Genomic DNA, 21463 nt, shown 5'->3' with positions numbered 1-21463 from the left:
CACGTTTCTTTCCATTTTTCGTAACACCCCAGTAAGTTTCGCCCATCTTAACTTTTGCTTTCGGATGGTTGGGGCCCTAGTTCACACAAATCCTTTTGCCCACGATTGGAACGCGAAAATTTTCCCATACTGTTTTTAAAAACTTTTGTTCGGAAGGGCTTTAAAGTGTAAGAAAAATAGAAACGGGGGCTTTTATAAAAAAATTTATCATCTTTTTCGTTTTTTTTTTAAAAAGGGTTGTTTTCACCCGGTTTTTAAAATAGCGGTCCAGAGGGGGGCGCCCCCGGTGCGCCCCCCCCTCTAAAATCCCCGGAGCATACAAAATTTGTTTTTTTTTTGGGGTTTCCCAATTACTGCAAAAAATTACCCTTTTTCTCGCCCGCTACGCTCAGTACATTTTTTGTCTTTTGTTCGGGACGAAAAAAAAATTTTTTGTTTTTTCCGCCCCGCTTTGCTCGCAGGGGTGAAAAAAAAAATTTGGATTTTTCTTGTCGAAAAACTCAATACGTAATTTGTCTTTTTGGTTCTTTGTTAGAAAAAAAAAATATGAGCCGCCCATGAAAAAACCCAAAACAAAAGGGCTTTTCCCGACCTTTCATTGATCCAGCCCAAACCTGGCTTTTGCAGTTGGTCAGGCCCATGATGTTCGCAAAACAGTTTTGTTTTTCCAAAAGGCTTTGAAAGCGAACAGCTTGGACCCTTTTCCCAAAGACTGTAGGGAATGCGCGGCTGGTCTTGATCCATGAGGTGAAAACGCCTGGGTTTGGGTTTTCTCATGGTGCGGTCATTTTGGTATTTTTTTTCTTGTGAAAGGAAATTTTTTTTTTTTTGGGGTGAAAAAATGCATTGTTTTCTCGCTCGCTCTGTTTTGCACTTTTAAAAAAAAAAAAATTAAATCCGGGTAAACCCCCCCCATAAAAATCCCCCAGAAATCTGGCTAAGAATTCCTAGTATTTTCAAAAAATTTAGTTTTGAAAATTCTTAAACATTATTTTAATTTTAATTTGTTACTTGTATTGATTTTGTCAAAAAACCCTTTTGTTTTGGGAAATTAAAAGTTAAAGAAACAAAAGAAACCAGAATGACCGAGGGGGCCAAATTGTTTTAAAAATTTTTTTTCGGGGGGGGCAGACCCAAAAAGGGGACCCCCCAAAGTTGCTCTACACTACGATTTATTTACTTTCCCCTCTACCCAACCCCTATATCCGAACTGTTTTTATTCCACGTTTTCCGGGTTTAAATTCCCCCCTTTTAAAACATTATTCCGGTTTAGAATTTTTAGAATACCTGCTTGAAAAAGGGACCCCCCCCCACCAGCTCGTAGGTAGAGCGTCGGTCTACGGATCGGGGGGTGTCGCGAGTTCGATCCTGGGGTGGGGGATGTTTTTCCGGGGATATTTGATAAACGCCCTTTGTTTTCTGAAATTTTTTGCCCTCCACCTCTGATTCATGGGGGGAAAATTGGCAGTTCCCTTGCGGGAGAAACATGTTTTTTTATGGTAAAAAAACCCGGGAAACATGGTTGGGTTAAACTGCCGACGTTTCATGGACGGGAAAAATATTTGTTGAAAATGGCTTTAAAAAACCCAAAAACAAAAAAAAAACCCAAAAAACCTGTTTTTGAATGAAAAATTCATGAGTCTTCATCATGTTTAAAAATGTTTTTAAAAAATTCCCTTTTAAAAAATTAAATTGTTTTTGTTTGCTTAAAAATTTTATTTTTTTTTTATTAATCCTACTTTTGTGATAAAACTATTGGAAAAAAAAAAAAAGGGTTTCATGTCTGTGCCCCAATTAAAATCCCCTGATGAAAAATTAATTGTTTTCAACAAAAAAATCATTTTTATGTCTGTGCTTTTTGGCACGTGTGTGCGCCCGTGCGGGGGTGCGCACAAAATGTGTGTGTGTTTTTTTTGTTTTTAAATAGAGAGGGTTTTGCTAGATGTTTTCATTTTTTTTTACGTGTTGGAATTTAAAAAATTTATATTTCAGGTCAAAAGGGAAAAATATACGTCTCCTTGGGGGGTAAAAAATACAGCCGGTTTTTTGCTTAAATTTTACGTGTTATTCAAAAAACAAAACATTTTTTAAAAGAAAAAGGCCCCAACCCAAAACAAATTGTGTCAGTTTTTGGACTTTGGGAAAAATTCCCCCCTTTGCTGAGAAATACCATCATCTTTTAAATGGATTTTTAAACCCTAGAACAGAAGGAACGAACAGAACAGAACGGAACCCGAAAAAGAAATCTCAGTCAGAATTTTAAACTCTGTAAACCCGGCCCTCGATTTTTGCCTTTTAATTTTTTCATATATTTATCGATTTTTTAACCGGGGATTTGGGGGACTCCCTTTAAATTTTTTTAATTTTCCATTTTTTGACCCAAAAAATTGTTAAAACAGTTGATAGCCGTTTCCGAAGTTTTGGGTTTGCTGTTTCCCCAATTCGGGGAAACAGATAATAAATAAGTAAAAAATGATTATCAAGGTTTTTTAAAAAATGTTTAACCCCAGGGTTTTTTTGACATAGGAAATTCTTCAGTCTGAAAAAACCGGGTAAAAGGGTTTACGTCCCTTTAACCCGGGGGGAAAACAAAAAAAACCTTTGGGCCGGCATATGGATTTCCTTTTTGTTTTTCCTAATTTTCTTAAAAAAAAACTATTTGGGTTTGAAAACTTAAGAAATTTTTTCAATTCGAGCAAACAAAACAAAAATTTCAAAAACCCCCATAATGTTAAAATTTTGTATGTTTTGTGCAAATTTGTCAAAGGGGTACTGTATTAAATGTGTTCATGATATTTTAAAATTTTTGTCAAGAATTTTTAAAATTTTTCTTTTTGTTTTTAAATTTGATGAATCCCTTTTTTAAAGAAATTTTTACCCAAACTGTGTTTTATTTGATAATTGCAAATTTTCGCTTCCTCCCGGGCCCGGGTCTTGGATTCCTTAAAATCATTAAAATCATTTGTGCAAGTAACCCCACCCCCGTAACGGGGAAAATTTTGAGGAAAGAATTTTTTTTTAGAATTTTCCTGGAGACAAATTTTTGCTTATCATGAATTAGAGTTTTGAAGTTTTTTTTTTAATACTTCCGACAGGTCCATTTTCCCCCAATTTTTTTGACTCAAACCCCCCCCCCGTCCAGTTGCCCTCATTAAGTGCGGGGAACATTGCATGCCCCCCTTTTTGATTGTGATAGTTTGGGGGAAAAAAATCTGTTATTATTTTCTTCCTGTCGGCATGCTTAAAAAAAAGGGAAAAAAAAAGAAAAAAAAACATAATTTTTATTAACTACGGGGGGTTATGGTATTTCCCTTTTTTTACGAGTTAAAACACAGGAAGCGTTTAGGGGCAATTTGGTGCACGCAGCAGTTTGATGACTCGTTGTGATTTCGTGTACTCTGGCTGGATTTAAATCGAAAACCGTTTCTATAAATAATTTTGAACTATTTAAAAAAACCCCTGCCGCTTGTTAAATTTTTATGAAAGGGCTGACAAGAAAAGGCCCCCGTTCGTTTTTTCCAGAAAATTTCCTTGTATGAAACTACAGTTTTTTTTGACCCTGTGTTGTTTGGGTTTACAGGAAGGGGAAATCCCCGGTTTGCTCAAATTTTTTTTAATTAGTCCCTTTTATTTTCAAAAAAAAGCTAGTTTAAACGAGACAAGGATGAAGGAAATCAGAAAATTCAAATAACTTTTTTAAAAAGATGGTTAACTAGCCCGTTGGGCCGGACTAGCATGAAACTTTTTTTGTCCCATTTTTTTTGCGGATATAAAGAAATAATTCAGTCAAAATATACTTCCTTTGGGGTTGTTTGAAAAATTGAACCCCTTTTGATAATATAGATCCTTTTTTTTTCCCTTTTTAACGTATTTTGGGGCCCTAAACCGGGGAAACCAAAAAGGGGATTATTTCACACGTGGAAAATTTTTAAAGTTTTTTTAAATAAAATAAGGGCACTTTGGTGCGTTCGGTTGTTTGGGTTTTAAAAAAAAAAAAGGTTTTTATTTCGCGGAAAAGCGGCAAAATGAAGATACTGACTTTTCACTGGGGCTTTTCTCAACCCACCCCTTTTTTTTTTGTTTTTCTTGGGAGCAAATGCTTTGATCGATATTTTGTTGAAAAAGGTCTTTCTAGAAACTGTATCCCAAAATTTGGGTAAGAAGTCGCCGTTTTGCCTATGATGTGTCGGTGCAACGTTAAATAAAAAAATAAAATAAAAAAAAAAAAACCTGGAAATTTAAGTAGAAGGGGAAATTTTATATGAAAAAAAAGAGCAATTTCTTTTTTGGTATTTTTTTGCAAAGAATTGACTTTTTATTTAAAAATTTTAAAAAATTTGTTTTATCCCTTTTTTTTTTTATTTCATTTAGCGGGGGTTTCAAATTTTTTTATAAAATAAAATAACAGTTTTTAAAAAGTTTGGTTTTATTTAAAAGGGCCCCCTTTTTGTGTTTTGAGATTTTTAATTATTTGACTTTGGAGGTTATTGTTGTTAAAACAAGTTTTAACAAAAAGGTATAAAAATTTCAATACAACCTCCTCCATTTTCAGGCTTTTTCCCTAGGGCGGCCGACTATTTTTTTTTTAGAAAAATTGCCCCGGTTACTTTCGTCTTGACAAAGGGAAGAAATGACGTCAGAAAGCCTTCGCTTTTCGCGGGGGAAACAGTGGGGGAAAAGAAAAATTAAAATTTGGTTAAACTCGGAAAAAAAAGTCGCTTTTTTCTTGGCGGGGCTACTACGCCTTTAAAGTATCAGGTGGACTTCTTTTTTTTTTGCTAATGGGGTCAAGTTATTTTCTTCGAAAGTTTGGGAAAATTTTTTGGGCTTTTGTAAGGGCATGCCAAATTTTATTAAGAAAAAATTTTTTTGCACTCGGAAATAAACAAAACTTCACAAAACATTCCCAAAAATCTTTTTTTTGATTTGTTTAAAGTGTTAGCATATACCTCTGGGTGTTTAGAAAACCCTTTTTTTTTTTGAGCGCTGGGTACCTACATATTTCAGAAATATCCTAAAATAAAATTTAGCCCCACCATGAGGGGAAAAACCCCCAAGGGCTTTTCGACCAGCATTGGGGCCCTTTGCGCAGTATGGTCAGGAACCCAAAGCTTTTTTTAACTAATGGTTTCTTTCATTGCAAAAGGGGTTTAAAAATCGAACAGCGTGGAAACCTGACCAAAACTGGGGATGTTTAAAGGTGGTGGGGTCCATGCTGCTGCAATAAACCAAAAAAAGTTGTTTTTCCCTTTGGGACGGGTCATTTTATCACGTGGGGGGGGCTTTATTTTTTTTAAATAAAAATAAAAATTTCCGCGATAAAATTTGTACTTTTTAAAAACAGTTTAAAAATTAATATACATGCCCCTTGGAATTATATTAAGGGAAATTTTTCCCGTTGATTTTATGGAAGGGTTAAATAGCCTTCAGAAAAGGTAATAGTTTTTAAAGGCCCGGGGCCCGGGATATAAAAAAAGTAAAGGTTTTTTTATAGATCATTTATGTTCTTAAAATTTATAAGCTAGGGCCCCCAGGGCTGATGGGTGATATATTTCTACATTCCCCTTTTTCGAATTTTTTTTTTCCTTTAAAAACAAAAGGCCCAGTCTGTTTTAGAGATTTTTTTTGAGGATATTGAACATAGGTTTTTTCACTACGTTGTCAAAAAAAAACAAAAAGATATCATGCCTTTTTTAGCTTTTTCTAAAAATTTATAATGAAAATTACATTCAGCGGGGGGAATTTTTAAAATTTTTTGTAGTTTAAAAAAAGGCCAAGGGTTTTAAATTTAAAAACAGCGACCCCTTTGGGGACTTGCTAATTTCCCCTTTTTTCCCTTTTCAAAAAATCCCGTTAAAAATTTACCAGATTGGAAGGTACTGTACAAATAAACAACAATTAAGAAAAAATTTTTTTTAAGGGTTTTTTGCTGGAGGTTTAATTAAAAGGTTGCATTAAAACCCCAAAAATATGTGTTGTTTTGCTCTTTACGTACACATAATACCATTTAAGGAACCACATATACACGCGGGCTATACTAACCCCCGGTTTTTACAGATGTGGCATAGATTTTTTTATTACCCGTTTATGTTTTTTTTTTTGTTTGTGCTCACCCTTTCCATCTAATACCCGCGGTTTTATTGTTTTTAAAAAATTGGGATCTGGCAAGTATTTAAAAGCAATATTTTGCAGGTTAAAAGGGGTAAGTGCTTACACCATTTGTTTAAGTCCAAAAAACCGGTTCTTTCCAAAATTTGGGGGTGATTTCATTTTTTCTGTGCGGGATATTTGGGCCCCGTCATGAGGGAAAAACCAAATTTGTGGGTTTGCGAACAGCATTTGGGTCCAGACCAGCCTGCCGGGATACTGCAGTTTTTGGGGAGGATCCATTTTTGTTCGCCTTTTACGGGGTTTTTTTATTGCTAAGGGTTTGAAAAAAGAAAAAGCATAGGGCTCCGACACAGGCTGTATGGAAAGCGCAAGCTGGTCTGGATCCTAATTGGGCGCAAAGCCCCCTATGTTTGGGATTCTCTTTGGGGGGCTTTTTATTTTTTAATTGAAAATGTGCGGGAAAACTTTTTCAATTTCAAGTTTGGGGGCGTTTTTTAAAATCTAATTGGCCCGCCCGAAATAAATTTTTATTGCTCACGTATTTTTTTATGAATTAAAAATATTCTTTATTTTCCCCCGGGTAACATTCTGCCTCGGGTTGACAAAACAAAAGTCAAACCGTACGCTGCAATTTTGATATTTTATTTTGTGACCTCTGTTTGCCACCGTAAAAATTTACTATATTCCCCCTTTTTTAAGATTAGTTTCTGGGTTTTTTTAGGTAACGAAAAAACCCCTAAAATTTTTCCCTCCCAAATTTTTGGGTTGAAGGGAAAGGTGTTTTTTCAAAAAAATATTCACTAAAAGGCAGACAGCCCAAAACCGCAAACCCCTTCTTATATGTGGGGGTCGTGGGTTCAGTTTCCGACCCCTTTTTTATGAAACTTCATACTAAGAAATAAATTTTAAAAGGTTTGTAAAAAATGGCATTTATTCTACAATTTAATGAAAAAAGCACTTATCGAAAAGGTACGTTAAGTACTTTCGGGTTTTTAGGCTTTTTGCGTCAAATTTGTACAAAACAAATTTTTTTAAATGTAACGGACTTTAGTTAAAAAATTTAAAGAAAAAAAGCATAAATAAATGGTTCGGAAAATTTAAACTCGAAAATTAAAAAAAAAAAAATTTTGGTACGAAAAATTTGTGTTTTTTTAATTAAACAAAATAGTATTTATTTTTCGGGTTTTTGACAGGGAAAAAGCCTTTAAGATTTTGACCTCAAATACCACTGAGCTGCCCCCGGGGGGAACCGATCGCGTCAAAAGAAAAAATAAAATTTTTACATAAACATTTTTTATTTTTAGGTTTTTGCGGGGCCAGAAGGGGGGTTTTTCCCGGGCCTTTTTTTTCATTTTTTTGGGAAACCCAAAATTTTTTCTTTTTAAAAAGCCGGGGGTTTAAAACCCATCAAAAACCCGGGGGGAAAAAACGGGATGTTTCCGGTTAAGGGGGTTTTTAACTGGTTTTTAAGGGGGTTTTTTTTTTCAAAATTTTTAAAAAACGGGGGGGGGAATTTTTCGGGGTTTTTTATTTTCGGCCGGGGGGGGATTTAATTTTTTATAAAGGTTCCTTTACTGGGCAAATTACGGGGAGGGAAATTTTTTCCCGAAGGTGCGGGAAAGTTTGGGGGTTGGGAGGTGGTCATTATGTTTTGAATTCGAAAAGGGTTTTTTTTGTTAATTTTTGTCATTTTTATTGAAAATTTTTTGATTTTTCGCTTTTATTTTTAACAATTATTTTGAAGGAAAAGTACATTTGTGGGGATATATTTTGGGATTTCAATAAGAAAAGGAAAAATACTTTAAAATGATTTAAGGTTTTTTGACACTAGCATTTTGGGCAGAGGCGATCGGGTTTGATTTGGTTTGGGGTTTTTTTTTGTGAACTTCAATTTTTTAAAAGGAAGGGGTTTCCTCTAATTTTCCCGCATTTTTTAAATTTTTGGATTTAAAATTTTGTCCCGGTGGGCAAATTTTGGGGATGTCAAATTTAAAAAGTCTATGCTTCAGTTTAAATTTTTTGGGCCCCGTTTTTAAATTTTGTGACATCGTTTTAGATGCATTGCTTTAAGGGGCTTAAACAGCCAAAAACGGCCTGTGTTTTAAAAGTTTTCCGGGGGGCTTTTTAATTATACAAAAACAATTTTATAATATTTTCGTGAAAATTGGGAAACCCCGATGTTACTTTTATGAGGGAAAATTGTATTTTTTAAAAAAAAAAATGAAAGTTTGGGTTTTGTCAAAAAGTCACAAAAATTTTTTTTTTTTTTTATTTTCTAACCTCCCCCGGGATTGTGCTCCATTTTTTAAAAAAAATGGGGAGGTTTTTTACCCGTGGGGTTTTCGATTATTTTTTATTTTTGAACCCCGTAATACAGCCCTTTTAAATTAAAATTTTAGGGTTTATATTGATTAAAAAATTTTAATTTTTTAGCCCAAAAAATGGGAAACCCTTAAATGCAATTTCAAAAAAATTTATCGAGTCGCCAAAGGGGGGGGTTTTTTTCCCCTAACGAAAAATGGGTTTTTTTTTTTCAAAAAGGGGTTTTCAACGCGAAATTTTAAAGTCCCCAAAAAGTTTTTTTTTTGTATAAATTATTAATTTGAGGGTTTTTAAAATTTTTTTGGGTTTGAAAATTTTTTTGAAAAAACCCCGGGTTTTTTTTTTCCCCTAAAAATTGGGTTTTTAAAAGGGGGGGAATTTCCCCCCGTGGGCCTCCCCCTTGGGGGTTTGCAAAAAAAAACCCCTTTGGGGGGGAAAAAAAAAAAATCCCTGGGAGGCCCACTTTAAACCCCCATGAATTCATTTTTTTAACATTAAAGAAGGGAAAAAGACCAAATTTTTACTCTATTTGGGGGTTAGAACTATCGTTTAATGTCAAAAAATCAGAGAAAAATCAAAAGGGAAAAGGTAGCCGGTTTGCGAAAATTCCGGATTTGCCCAAAATAAATCCGGGGGACTGGGTTTTTTGGTAAACTTTAAATTTTTACCTTACTGACCTCCAATCATGCCAAACCAAAAATTGGTTTTTTTTTGCCCCTTTTGGCCCGTTTAATGGGTTGTCCATCAAAACTTTTAAAATCATTGAGTGTTTTAAACCCTTTTTTATATTTTAACTAGAGGGCCCCCGGGCAAAATTTTCGAGCCCGCCCCGCTGTAAAAGACTGGGAGTTGGCCCCAATTTTCCCGTCTCACTGGGGGCAAACCCTTTTTGCCAATTTTAAAAAAAGGGTTGCAAAAAAATTCAATATAAGATTTTTTTAAAGTAACAAAAAAAAGGGACGAAAAACTTTAATTTAAAAAAAAAAAAAATTCTTAAATCCACACAAAAAAACCCCACCCCGTTGAATTTTGGTCAAAAAAACACCTGGGAAAAATTTGGGTGTTTAAAAGGGATGTTTTACTACAGGGAAAAATGGTCTTGATTTTTTTCCCACGACCAGTAATTTAAAAAAAGGGTTTGAAAATTTTAAAACTATTATTGTAACCCCCAAAAAAGGGGAAATAATTCTAGGATCTTGCCCCCTGACAAACCGTCCCTTTATGATGAACTTGTCCCATTTCTAAAAATCCCTCTATGCATCAAAAAAAAATGCTCGACGTCTTTCTTGAAATTGTTTTTTGACCTCTAAGTGTGACCTTGCTAGACCTAGGGCCTGGTTCTTGCGATGACACTCCGTTCATGGGGGGTGAACATTTGTGCCAAGTTTTAAATCAAATCCCTCCAGCATAAAGAAGAAATGCTCGACAAAGTTGTCATTTTTTTCCCTTTGCCCTTTAAGTGGCCCTTGCCCTTAGATTTGGGAAACCTGGTTATTGGCAGGGCATCGTCTCATAATGGTGAAAAATTGTCCCAAAAGTTACACAAAATCCCTCCATGCATAAAGAAGAAATGCTCCGTTAAAGTCTTTTTGAATTTTGACCTTTGCCTGTGTGTGCCCTTGTTTTGAAAAGGAACCTGGGGGTTTGGCAGCACCCCGTCCATGAGGTTAACATTACGGTTATAAAAAGTTTGCCATGCTGTCAAAGTTATGGTCCGGGACAAAAAAACCCGGACGGAACACGCACGCAATACACCAAACACCCTTTTGGGCAACTAGTCTTCGCTCCGCAGGGGGCTCGACAATAGGTTTTGAACTTGCCCATGGCCCAATGCAGTCTCAAAATTTCGTTTTACTATAAGTCCTTTAGGCCAAGTTATTTAAACCCCTAAACCAAACCAATTCACGGAACTAAAATGAAAAAACCTGTCCCAGGCCATCTGTCCATTGCCTCCCCAACAACGTCAATCTTAAGGGGTTTTCAAACTTCGAAAATTTGGGGGCAAAAAAATTTTTGGGGAAAGACCTCATACTGGGTGTTTACAGGGGCAAAAAACCCATTAAAGCCTCTGGAACTGGGTGTCTTCGATCTTGCTTTCCCAAAAAATTGGGGAGTAATATTAAGGTTAAGAGTGGGACTATAAATAATCTACCACAATTTTCAGGGAAAAGCTGAAACAAATTACGTTGGGGGTTTCTGTCCCGGGTCCTTCCCCAAAAAAGGGACAGTTCCTGTCATTTTAACAGCCCCCAACTACGCACTTGATAAAACGGACATTTCGCACTTAAATACCAAACGGTGTCAGTATTTGTTATCATTCTTGGCGTATCTGTTGTTTGTAATGTATTACTTTCATTATATCAAAATTCAGGGAAATCAAGGAGCATATATTTTTGCAGATTTGAATAGTACAAAAATAAATTACAAATCTGTGACCTGAGCAATTGATTTCCCTGAAATAAAAATTTTTTAAAAATTTTGAAGTGAGTTTGGGCATGTTCCATTAAAAGTTTAAAAACGTTTTTAAAATTTCCTTACTGCCTTCATTTGACCCCAAATTGCTTTTGATACTAAAATTACTATAAAATGCTTTTTAACTTTAATATAAAAAATTTTTTAAAATCATTTTCATCCTCTAAAGTGTAAAGACCATAAAATGAAAAGTACCTAAAATATTTCACAGTATCGGCACACAGCTTACTTAAAAAAAAGTAAAAAAGACTGAAAATACCTATAAATGAAAATACACAACAATGTAAGTCATTTTTAACCAAACATTTGTGAGATACAAACTTGGACTTACTGTTCTCTAGGAGCATTAAATTTTCTCTGCCATTCAAACTTGTATTCAGGCTCACCCTCTTCTTTCTAAAACACAGAAAAAGAAAGTTAGTACCGATCGTCACTTTTCTTAAGTGGTTACATGCCATTTACAGTCGTATTTAATTTCCACAAGGAAATTTTTTTTTGAATTTTACATTAAATAACCATTCTGTTTATGTTTTCTGGCATTGTTATCATTTAATTTTCCAAATGAATTTTTGGTCCCCTTTAACTCAGGCACATCTTTTTCCCTTTTTAATTCCCCACCGGTCAAATTATGGGGGAAAAATTTATACTCTGGGTGTTTGTTAAACATAAATTAAAAAATAAGAAAAATTTCAAATCTAAAACAAAAAAACTATGCATTTGAGGTCTGTTGTTATACCAAAAAGTTGCCTAATTTTCTGAAACTTTAAAATTTGGCAAAAAAGAAATGTGAAAAATTCCCACAAAAAAAACCAGGTTTTAAATTTGCATCTGCCCAAGTTTCGGTTTTTAAAAAAGCGGGCCATGCTTTTTTTATACATTTTTTCTGATCCAATATCTATTAGAAGCCCCGATATAGAAAGTAGTCTGTCACTTGCAATTTTTAAATTTCCGACTTCGTATTAATGACCTTTACCCCATGGGGGAGTAAGGCCCAGCCCAAAATTTGAACTCTAACCTTTCATTTCCACTTAAAAGGTAACAAGACCCGTGCTTTGCCCCGGCTTACTCAAGACTTTTTAAACAGAAAAGTTTGTTCTGATGGAATTTTAAATGCAATTCTCTTTCCACACCAAAAGCCTTAGGCCAATGTCTGACCACTGAGTAAAAGGGAAGTTCAAACTCGCGATTAAAAAGTTTTTCCAGTCCAAACTAAATTTTTTGAATGGGAAAACCTTGTTCATTTTTTTACATGCCTTGGTCCTGACCCCAAATGCCCCCAAAAACGTCCGATCCCTGGTTTTTAAAAGCTACTTTTTCTACACGTTTTCTGCAACAGGTTACCCAAAACAAGATATTGGTGGTAACAATTTTTCCCATTTTTTGTAAAAGTGATCCTAATATCATCCAAAGCTAATTCTTCAGTTAAGTTACTGTTAAAAACCCAAATTTGGTGCAATAGTTAATCCCATTTTAAAAATAAAAAATTTTTAAAAAGAAAACCACCTTTTTATTTTACAAGGGAGTTTTTTTGCACTAAAAAAGTTAGGGTCGTGGGTTGAATAGACAATAACCAGTAACCTCTCAACCCCAAATGTTTAAAAATTGTTTAAAATATATAAATTTTCCTTTAAAACCTCATAAAAATACTGCATTTTAAAAAAAAAATTGTTACCTCTTTTCGCTTTTTAGCCAGGTGGAGCTTTATCATGAAAAACAAAAACCCGTTTTGCTTTTTTTATTCCCGCAGAGCCCCGTTTTAAAAAAAAATCAATACATAAAAGATTCAAAGGGCAATCTTGTAAAAATCTAAAAACTTCCCTGTTCAGTCCTGCAGAAAAGTTTATTTTAAAAGAAGAATTCTTACATAGAATGTCAAAATTGAATATCTCATATGATATTTATAATTTAGAAAATATGTGTCATGAGTAAAAACTTTTTTTATTGGCCGTGCCAGAGAAAACCAAATAGTGGGTTTGCGACTAGCTGGATCCCGCCCGCTGCGCATCCCTGATTTGGTCGGTCCATGCTATTTGCTTTTTAAAACCCTTTGAATTGGAGAAAAAAATATTAGCGAAAACCCCCATGGTTTTCCGCCAGACTGCGCGGATGCGAGGCTGGTCTGGATCCATGCTGGTTGCAAAGCCACTATGTTGGTTTTCCCATGGCACGGCTCATATATGCTTTTACAGTTAACATGTATTTCTCGTTTTGTCAGAATTCCGATGACTTCAGGATTTTTTTTTTCATATGTGGTAGAAGACTGTTGCCCGCCTCTCTTTAAAAGACGCCTTAAACAAATGAAAACTGGTTGTATTTATTTGGGTCAATTTAAAGAATTGAATAAAATGAATCGGTTTTCCAATTTTAAAAACGAAATAATATTAGTGCCAATGGTATTTTCCAGATGTAAAGTTGGTCACACATGCGCCCGCAATGGAAATTTACAGGTCTGAGGCTTTGATTTCCTTGGAAATGCATGCATAAATTTTCTTCAGTGCTTGAATAAAAATAAAGAACATATGAAAAACAGGATTCCTTAAAATGCATGCTTAATTTACATATGACCTGTCATGCTAGTCGATGGGCGCCTTTAAAATTAGCAATCAAAACGTACCATACATAATCTTGAGTAAATATTGAAAAAGAGGTAAAAATGCAATTACAAAAAGTTGATTCCAGTTTGCATTCATGCACTAAACTGGCAGCCAGACTAGTTTAAAAAACATACTTTTTGGTTCTTTTCAATATTTAAATCGATACTACAACTTTTGAAGCAATATACCAATTAAACCTACAATATCAATATTCTACTTATAAATATCGAAAACCAGTCGGACTGTCCACAACCTACTTTTAATTAACTGAGTGTAATAATATATATAAGTTTCAGCTGCAGCCTAGTGGCAGTTTTTCAGCAAATATATGTTTATTTTTCTTAACAACCCATTTTGAGATCTTTACATAATTTTATTATCATCTGAATATAGAATAAATTGCTTGACTGCTATTATAACTTGGATTATTCTTGCTGACTAATAAAACTACATTTTACATATATTGCAGCATTAGTCCCATTTTTTTTCTGAAAACTGGTACAGAATACCCAAGCAGACTGCGTGATTTAAAACTGCATTTTGTATCAAGTAACAAAATGAATCTTACCTGTTTTCGTACATATCCTGTTCCTTTCTGTACTGAGCAACCATATCTTCCTCTTTTTTCTTCTCGAATTCTGTTTTTTGCTGTGCCATCCATACCTATGTAGTGAAAAAAAGCAAACACTTTGTTAGTTTATTACTTCAAACATTCCCACAAAATAAATCTTTGCCCGTAAATAGTGGTTCTTAAGTTATTCACAACACTTAATCAGGGTTGAATTCCTAGTACCAGTCCTGTAGCAAGCAGATCATTAAGGTTTGGGAGTCTGATGAAGATCTGACTGTCAGATATACTACAATATCATCTGCAAAGTTCAAACAGTCTGGCTCTGCTTTTTTTTTTTTAAAATTTTCAAAAAAAAATAAATTAAAAAAATTTTAAATTTCATTTTTTAAATTTTTTTTAAAAATTTTTTAAAAAAATTTTTTTTTTTTCCCAATTTTTTAAAATCTTACTTAAATTTAAAAATAACAATTAATTTATTTTTTTAAAATTAAAATTTCCCAATATTTTTTTAAAATTTTTATATATTTTTTTTGTGAAATTTTTTTTTTAAAATTTTTTATTTTTTAAAACCCATTTGGGGTTTTTTTTTTTTTTTTACTTTTTAATATAAATAATTTTTTTTTTTTAATTTTTTTTTTAAAAAAAAAAATTTTATTTTACTTTTTTCCCTTATATTTTTTTTAAAATTAAAATCCCAACATTTTTTTTTTTAAAAAATTTTCTTTTTTTAATAAAAAATTTTTATTTTTTTTAAATTTTTTTTTTTTTTTTTTAAAATTTTTTTTTTTTTTAAATTTTTTTGTTATTTATTATAAAAAAAAAATTTTTTTTTTATTTTAAAATTAAAAATTTTTCCCAAATATTTTTAATTTAAAAAAAATTATGGGGTTAATTTTTTAATATTTAAATTTTTTAATTTTTACGAGAAGAGATTCAGTTTTCCAAATTTTTATTGAAAGTTAAAATCTGGCTTCCTTTATGAAGCCAAAAGCTTTATGGGGAAAAAGAAAAAAAAAAAAAAGGGTGAGAACAGTTTTGGGGCTCTTTTTTTGACAGCAAGGCAAAAAAATTTAAAGACTGACATTTACCGTAAGTCAGCCCTACGTCTCAGGGTTAAAAAAATGTGGGGGAAAAACCCATTTTAAGTTTATGATTATATTTTACAAACTTTTTCATGTGTGTTATTTTCTCTAGGGGAAAAAAAAAAAACAAAGTTAAAAAATGTTTAAAAAGCCCAAAATATAAAAAAGGCAGTGGTAGAGGTCCCCGTAAACCCCGACTTGAATCGGGCTGAGGTCCGGTAATCAGTATGAATATTAGAAGGATTTACAAAGAAGAGACTTTTGATTCTATCTTTAAAAAGGGCGAGTATAAGGTTTGTTTTTATTTTTCATTGTTTTAAATTATGTAAAGTGACAGGAAACAGAAAGTATTTTAAAATTTTTTTAATCCCCGGAAAAATAAATTATCATTTGTTTTTGTTTTTCCTTTTTTTATTTTAAAAAAGGGTTGTGCTCATGAAAATTTAATTGTTTTAATATTTGGACTTGACCCTTTACCCACACTAAAAAAAACCATGAAGATGCTACAAAAAAGAATTATTTATCGAAATATAACAATGCGTGGGAACTGGAATTTCCTTGGCTTGGAAAAGCAGACAATGGACCTGGTTTTGCTTTCTGCAAGCTATGTAGGAAGTAAGTTGTATGCACAACCGTTTTTCCAGTGCAGTTTCGAACCGAAAGTACATACTACATTTCAAATAGAAAGTAGAATATGTAGATCAGTGAGATGTTTGTTTACATCAAACTTTAAGTTCTGCGATACATTTTATATCACGGCAGTCATAAAAACTCAAAACAGTTATAAAATCTGCATTTTCTATTTTATTTGTTTTTAGAAAACTAAACTTTCATGTATCATGAAATAATGTGTTAAAGCAAGGCAAAAAAGGGTGGACCTGAAATTCATATTAAAGCAGCATGCCTTCAGATCGTTCGACAACACAAAATTTATTTTTTTTTAAATATCTTGAAATAAATGCTATATTTCTTAAGAAGACTTTAAAACTCAATTACTGAGCAGACAAACTTTATGTTACGAAAACACATGAAAATCTGCTGTTTTTACTAATTTTTGCGATGAAAATCGGAAAGCGTTTGTCTCGCTTTTACTCCAGGTAAACTGTCTCCATTATAAATTCTATATTTTGAAGTCATTATTCACTACTTCAGCTATATAGCTCTATTGGTTACGACGACGGGAAAATGTCTTTATTTCCGAGGCGGTTCGGGGTTCGATTCTGCGGTCATCTTTTTTTCTTGATTTGAAACTTTTAAAATATGTTAGAAACAAAAATTCATATTCTAATGTTCATAATATGACCAAACTTCAATTTGAAAGAAAGATTATTTTTTAGCCAAATCTGGAGGCATGCTGCTTTAATGGACTATGAAAGCACCAGAATGCATATTTTCATGTATATTTAAAAAAAAAATTCTTGGGGGAGATCCCCTAAACATCCCTCGCAACTCACATATATCTCACCCTTTCATATTTTGGAAACTTGACAGGTATGAATTATGTATCTGAAGAATCCAAATTTAGCGACGCGTTTTGCGTCGCTGGTTATATACACATAATACAAGTCACTGAAGGAAAAAATTTTCCAAGGTTTGAATGGTAAGTGGGTTTGGGGAGGGAACGCCCTGTCCCAAAAAAGTACACAATTTTTGGACTCGCGTAAATTAGTTGGATTCATTTCCCTTGGGAGCTACACTTTTTAAGGCAGGGTAGATTACGGTCCCGAAATCCTAGCCCCGGTTCTGGATTACGGAAGTTCCGTTTTCCTAGACAACCCATGAGGATAGGCTAGGTTTACGGAAGTATTAAGAGACTCAAAAAATGTTAGGAAGTAAAGTGTTGTAAATTTTATTTTACTTTTTAAATGCGATTTTTAGCCTGCTTTATTTTTTCTATCCGCCATTGTGGGTTTGTTTAAACTTAAACGCTTTTTGGGGGCCCGCGGAAATATTTAGAAATATGAGGGTAAAAAATTTTTTAAAAAAAATTTATACTTTTATTTTTTTTTATTTTTAACCCTAGTAGTTATCAAAGACCTTGTGTTGATTTTAGCAAAAAGTGCAGGGTATATGAAAAAATAGATAAATTTTTAATATTTCCGCTGCCACCCAAAAATTATACTAACCCAAAACAGCGGACGATTTGCAAAATAATCGTGAAATAAGTAATTTTACAACGTATTTTTGCTGCCTAACATTTCTTTTATGCCCTTTTAAAAAACTTCCTAATCCCGCCCATCCTCTTAGGGTTTTTAGGAATACGAATTCCCTTTAAACCTTGAACCAGAGGCAGGATTACGGTACCGTAATCGTAGCCACTTCCATTTTTTAAAGGGCCTTTCATGAAAGATTTTGCTCCTTAACAATCCCCTTCAGGCATTCTAATCAGTATCTATATACTCAGATTCTAGTGGTCCGAATCTATATCTAGATACTACAGATACAACATCTAATATATGTAAAGTTTATCAAAATTCAGACAGTCTTTCCTGTCCGAACACTACTTAACTACGCTGTGCACCCAGTACACAGAAAACCATTAAAATCTTAAAAGATAGCATACCCTCTTTATGTTTTCTTTACTTGAAGGATGGAAGAACTTTTTGGTCATGTAATTATTGAAACCTTTCCCCATTTTGGCTGTTATTTGATTTTCCTCCGATGAAATGGGAAAAAAAGTATACGTTTACTAAACGACTTCCACTCCGATTTGCTGTCCTAGCTTCGCTAAACTCCGTCACAACAATAAAGTCAAAACGTCTCCTAGTCAAAACACCCGCTAGTCAAAATAGTTGTAATGTGAAAAGCAAAAAGCAGATGAAAGCCATATTTTGCATTCCAAGTGTTGAAGTTCTCCGAAATTGAACTTTGAATATCATATGACTTCACTTTTAATCTAATAAAGACACATAAATGCCAAAAGATAAATATTAATAGGCAACAGTAGATTTTTCGGAAGCACAGAGCACCACAAACACAGCCTCAGAGTCACGCATTTGCAAAGTAGGACCACAACAAAAAGAAGCTGTAACGGAAAAATATTATAGACGGGTTGCTTTAAAAGTCCAACAAGTACATTTTAATTTTATGCAAAATATAGAGGGATGGGGATGAAGGGAAAAACAAGGATGAATATTCAAAAGGGAATGCTACGGTCCTGAATCACAGTTACCCTACATCGTAAACCACAGCAGCGCAGACACTCATCGAAACATCAAAAGGAATGTAATATCAATTAATTGTGTTAAATTTAGCACTGAAATAAACTTATGTACGTGGCAGCTTGCGCTAATCAGTTTTGAGCTAGATACAAGATACAAGAAGCTTTATTTTATGTCGGATACAATATAACAAGTTAACATTAGCTCATGAGCTATTTTCCTACAGACAGATATAAAACAGAGATTAACAATGATAAAGCAGCTAAAAAGGAATACATAATAATGTGCTTAAGCATGTTGAAACATATATATGTTGAGTAAGATGTTAAGAGATTTAGATTAAAACAACTAGTATTTATGAAAGGTTTAAAGTATACTTAAGACAATTTAATAATAGTAATAAAGAAAATTCATGAAAACATAAAAATAATAGTAATCATTATTACTTTAATAGTTTTAAGACATATTTTAATTAAGAAATAATAAATCTGTTCCTATATTTTATCAGTTAATAAATAGGGGCAGGAGTGGGGGATGCGTAATAATTAAATCACGAGAGCGTAGCACGAGTGATTTAATTTTTCGCATCCAAACGACTGCCAATTTTTTATTAATTGAAAAAATTTATTGGAACATATTTTATTTTGGGTTTCTAAAACGCAAATAATTCGTTTTTTTACGTACTACATTTTCAGGTAAACGTCTTCGGGTCTATGCTGTTACAATTTTACCCTATGTTTAGAAAGTGTGATAGCCAATGGAACGTATAGATACTTTTTCTTTTATCAGAATTTTTAGAAGTATTATAAATAAGTAATCTAACAGCTCGCAAATAATTATGAATAGAATCATCAAATAGGCGATTTGACCCTGTGTTACGAGTGACAAAATTAACTTTTATATGAGTCACATCCCTTATGACGTCACCTGTATGTCATACATGTATGACGTCACCGCTGAATCATAATAGAGTAATTGAATTTGTTCGTAGAGATCAGAACGTGTTTTGCGGTTCCTACACATAAGTCAGTATGACTTTTTATCATATTTAGTTTTTGAAATGCTGTTTCAACCGTTTGACCCCGAAATAATTCGTATGTAATGGAACTGAAGTAGAATCTCTAAGTCACAATCATAGGGGGTTTAAATTTTAAACAGCCAGCCATATTTTATCGTAGATTCATGTATAGGCGATTTCGCTATATGTTTATATAGCAATTGCTGTGGATCGTGTTAGAATAAACAAATAAAACAAAATTTATAAAAGTTACATAAAAACAGTAACTAGTAATACTATATAAATGGTAGAATAGCACATAGAGACATTGACTAAATTATAGCTAAAACAGGCATATTCACAGTTAAACTGAAAAAAAAACTGAAACTGCTTTATTTGATTAAATGCCTAATTTTACACATAGTATATTCACTGGCGGTGTACATCAAATTTAAAAAGAAAAGAAAAATATGATAAATTTTTATACATAATGGTATCAAACAATGAAAACACGACATATTTGAAAAATTACTGTACGTACAGCGAAAAACTACAACATTGCGTTATAAAACCACTACATAGTAGGTATACTCAGCGTCCCTACCATATTCAGCCCACCAACAGAGGATAATCAAAACCATGTTTAAAAGCTTTTAAAAACAGTGTTTTGAGCTTTTTCTTAAAAGTGTCTACCGAATCAGAATTTCTCACATCTACTGGAAGTTTGTTCCATAGTTTCGCCCCTACAGTTTGAAAACTTCTATCGCCAATGTTTACCTTTGTTAATGGTACCTGTAACAACGGTAACAGAGTCTGAAGACCTTAAACTCTTTTTGGTGTTGTTCGTAATAATTCAGTCAAGTAAGATGGAGCTGGCCGATTGAAAAATTAACATGACATTTAAAAATCTTAAATTCAATTCTAGCTTTGATGGAAGCCAATGTAGTCGGAACAAAGATTGTTTTGACTGTTCGTACTTGCTGAGTCTTAAAACGAGTTGGCACACATGTTTTGTATCGATCTTTGATTTTTGAATTTCCAGTGAGGAATACCATACAATTTTGCATTAGAATTAGTCTATATGTAAAATGCCCCGTGATAATACCAGAATTTCAGTAGCCTCTTTAGTAAGGTATTTTCTGATCTTTTTGATTCTAAGATAACTAACCATTGCGGTCTGACATTTTCTCTTGACATGATCCTTAAAAATAGGATTTTCATCTAAGAATGCTCCTAGATACCTTATACAATGTACTGATTTGATTTTGTCACCAGCAATGTCAATTTCTGTTATTGAAACATTTGTCAAATCGCTGTCTACTACCGAATAAGATGAATTCGGTTTTGACGTATTTCATTTTAAGTTTGTTCTGTTTTATCCCGTTATCAATGGTGAATGCACAGTTTTCAAGTTCTTGGGAAAAGCTGTTTCTCATTTTCAATGAAGTTGGTCCGAAAGCGTTTTTTTGGCAATTGGTCATCAGCAAAAACCATACCTGATATTGACTCGGGAATGACATTAATAGAGTCCTGCGTAAGTGAGATAGAGCCAGGGGCCTAAACAGCTACCCTGGGGTACGCTACATTGTAATGGGCGTGGAGGTGAAACAGCAGTTTCTACACTTACACTACAAAATGCGTGGCCTAAGATAAGAGTCAATCCAGTGAGAGCTGTACCACATAGCCCATACTGAGAGGTGTAACACTTGCACTAAAATATCGTGTTCAACAGTGTCAAAGGCGGCACTCAGATCCAGTGCAATTAGGCACTGACCCCCTGATTTTCCAAGCCTTCCAACAAGTCACTGGTTATTCGGAGTAAAGTGTTTCGCATGAGTGAAAGCGTCTATACGCTGATGATTCTTGGGAAGAAGATGGTATTCACTAGCATGTTTATTTAATAAGAAAAGAGCTGCCTTCTCTATAAGTTTCGATAGAAATGGCCCAAAATGCTCACAGGGCGATAATTGGATAGCACAATTTTCGCGCCCGACCTTCTTCAACAAAGGCCGGACTATCGAAATGTTTCCACTTCGAGGGAAAAAAATCCTTGACGTAATGACAAATTCCCAAGTCAGTTATTAAAGAGACCAATTTATTCAGATGCATCTTTAATTTTTTGGGGGTAGTTTATCAAGCTCACAGGATTTGGT

The 21463-nt window shown here is 33.6% G+C and overlaps 1 protein-coding gene across 1 annotated transcript in view; it reads right to left on the bottom strand.

Moving 5' to 3' along the window:
• The window catches only part of LOC123531587 (corepressor interacting with RBPJ 1-like), a 47046-nt gene extending 29172 nt beyond the window's left edge, over positions 1-17874 (bottom strand). The window contains exons 1-3 of the mRNA XM_053517989.1: positions 17716-17874; positions 14068-14162; positions 11237-11301 (exon numbers count right to left, since the gene is read on the bottom strand). Coding sequence (XP_053373964.1) covers positions 11237-11301; positions 14068-14162; positions 17716-17787 — 232 coding nt within the window. The 5' untranslated portion in view covers positions 17788-17874. The remainder of the gene's footprint in view (positions 1-11236; positions 11302-14067; positions 14163-17715) is intronic.
• Positions 17875-21463: the final 3589 nt, after the last annotated feature.

The sequence above is a fragment of the Mercenaria mercenaria genome, chromosome 11 (assembly GCF_021730395.1).
Source record: "Mercenaria mercenaria strain notata chromosome 11, MADL_Memer_1, whole genome shotgun sequence".
Classification (NCBI taxonomy): domain Eukaryota; kingdom Metazoa; phylum Mollusca; class Bivalvia; order Venerida; family Veneridae; genus Mercenaria; species Mercenaria mercenaria.
The sequence above is the reverse complement of the archived record's forward strand: the minus strand, read 5'-3'. Positions and strand labels throughout refer to the sequence as shown.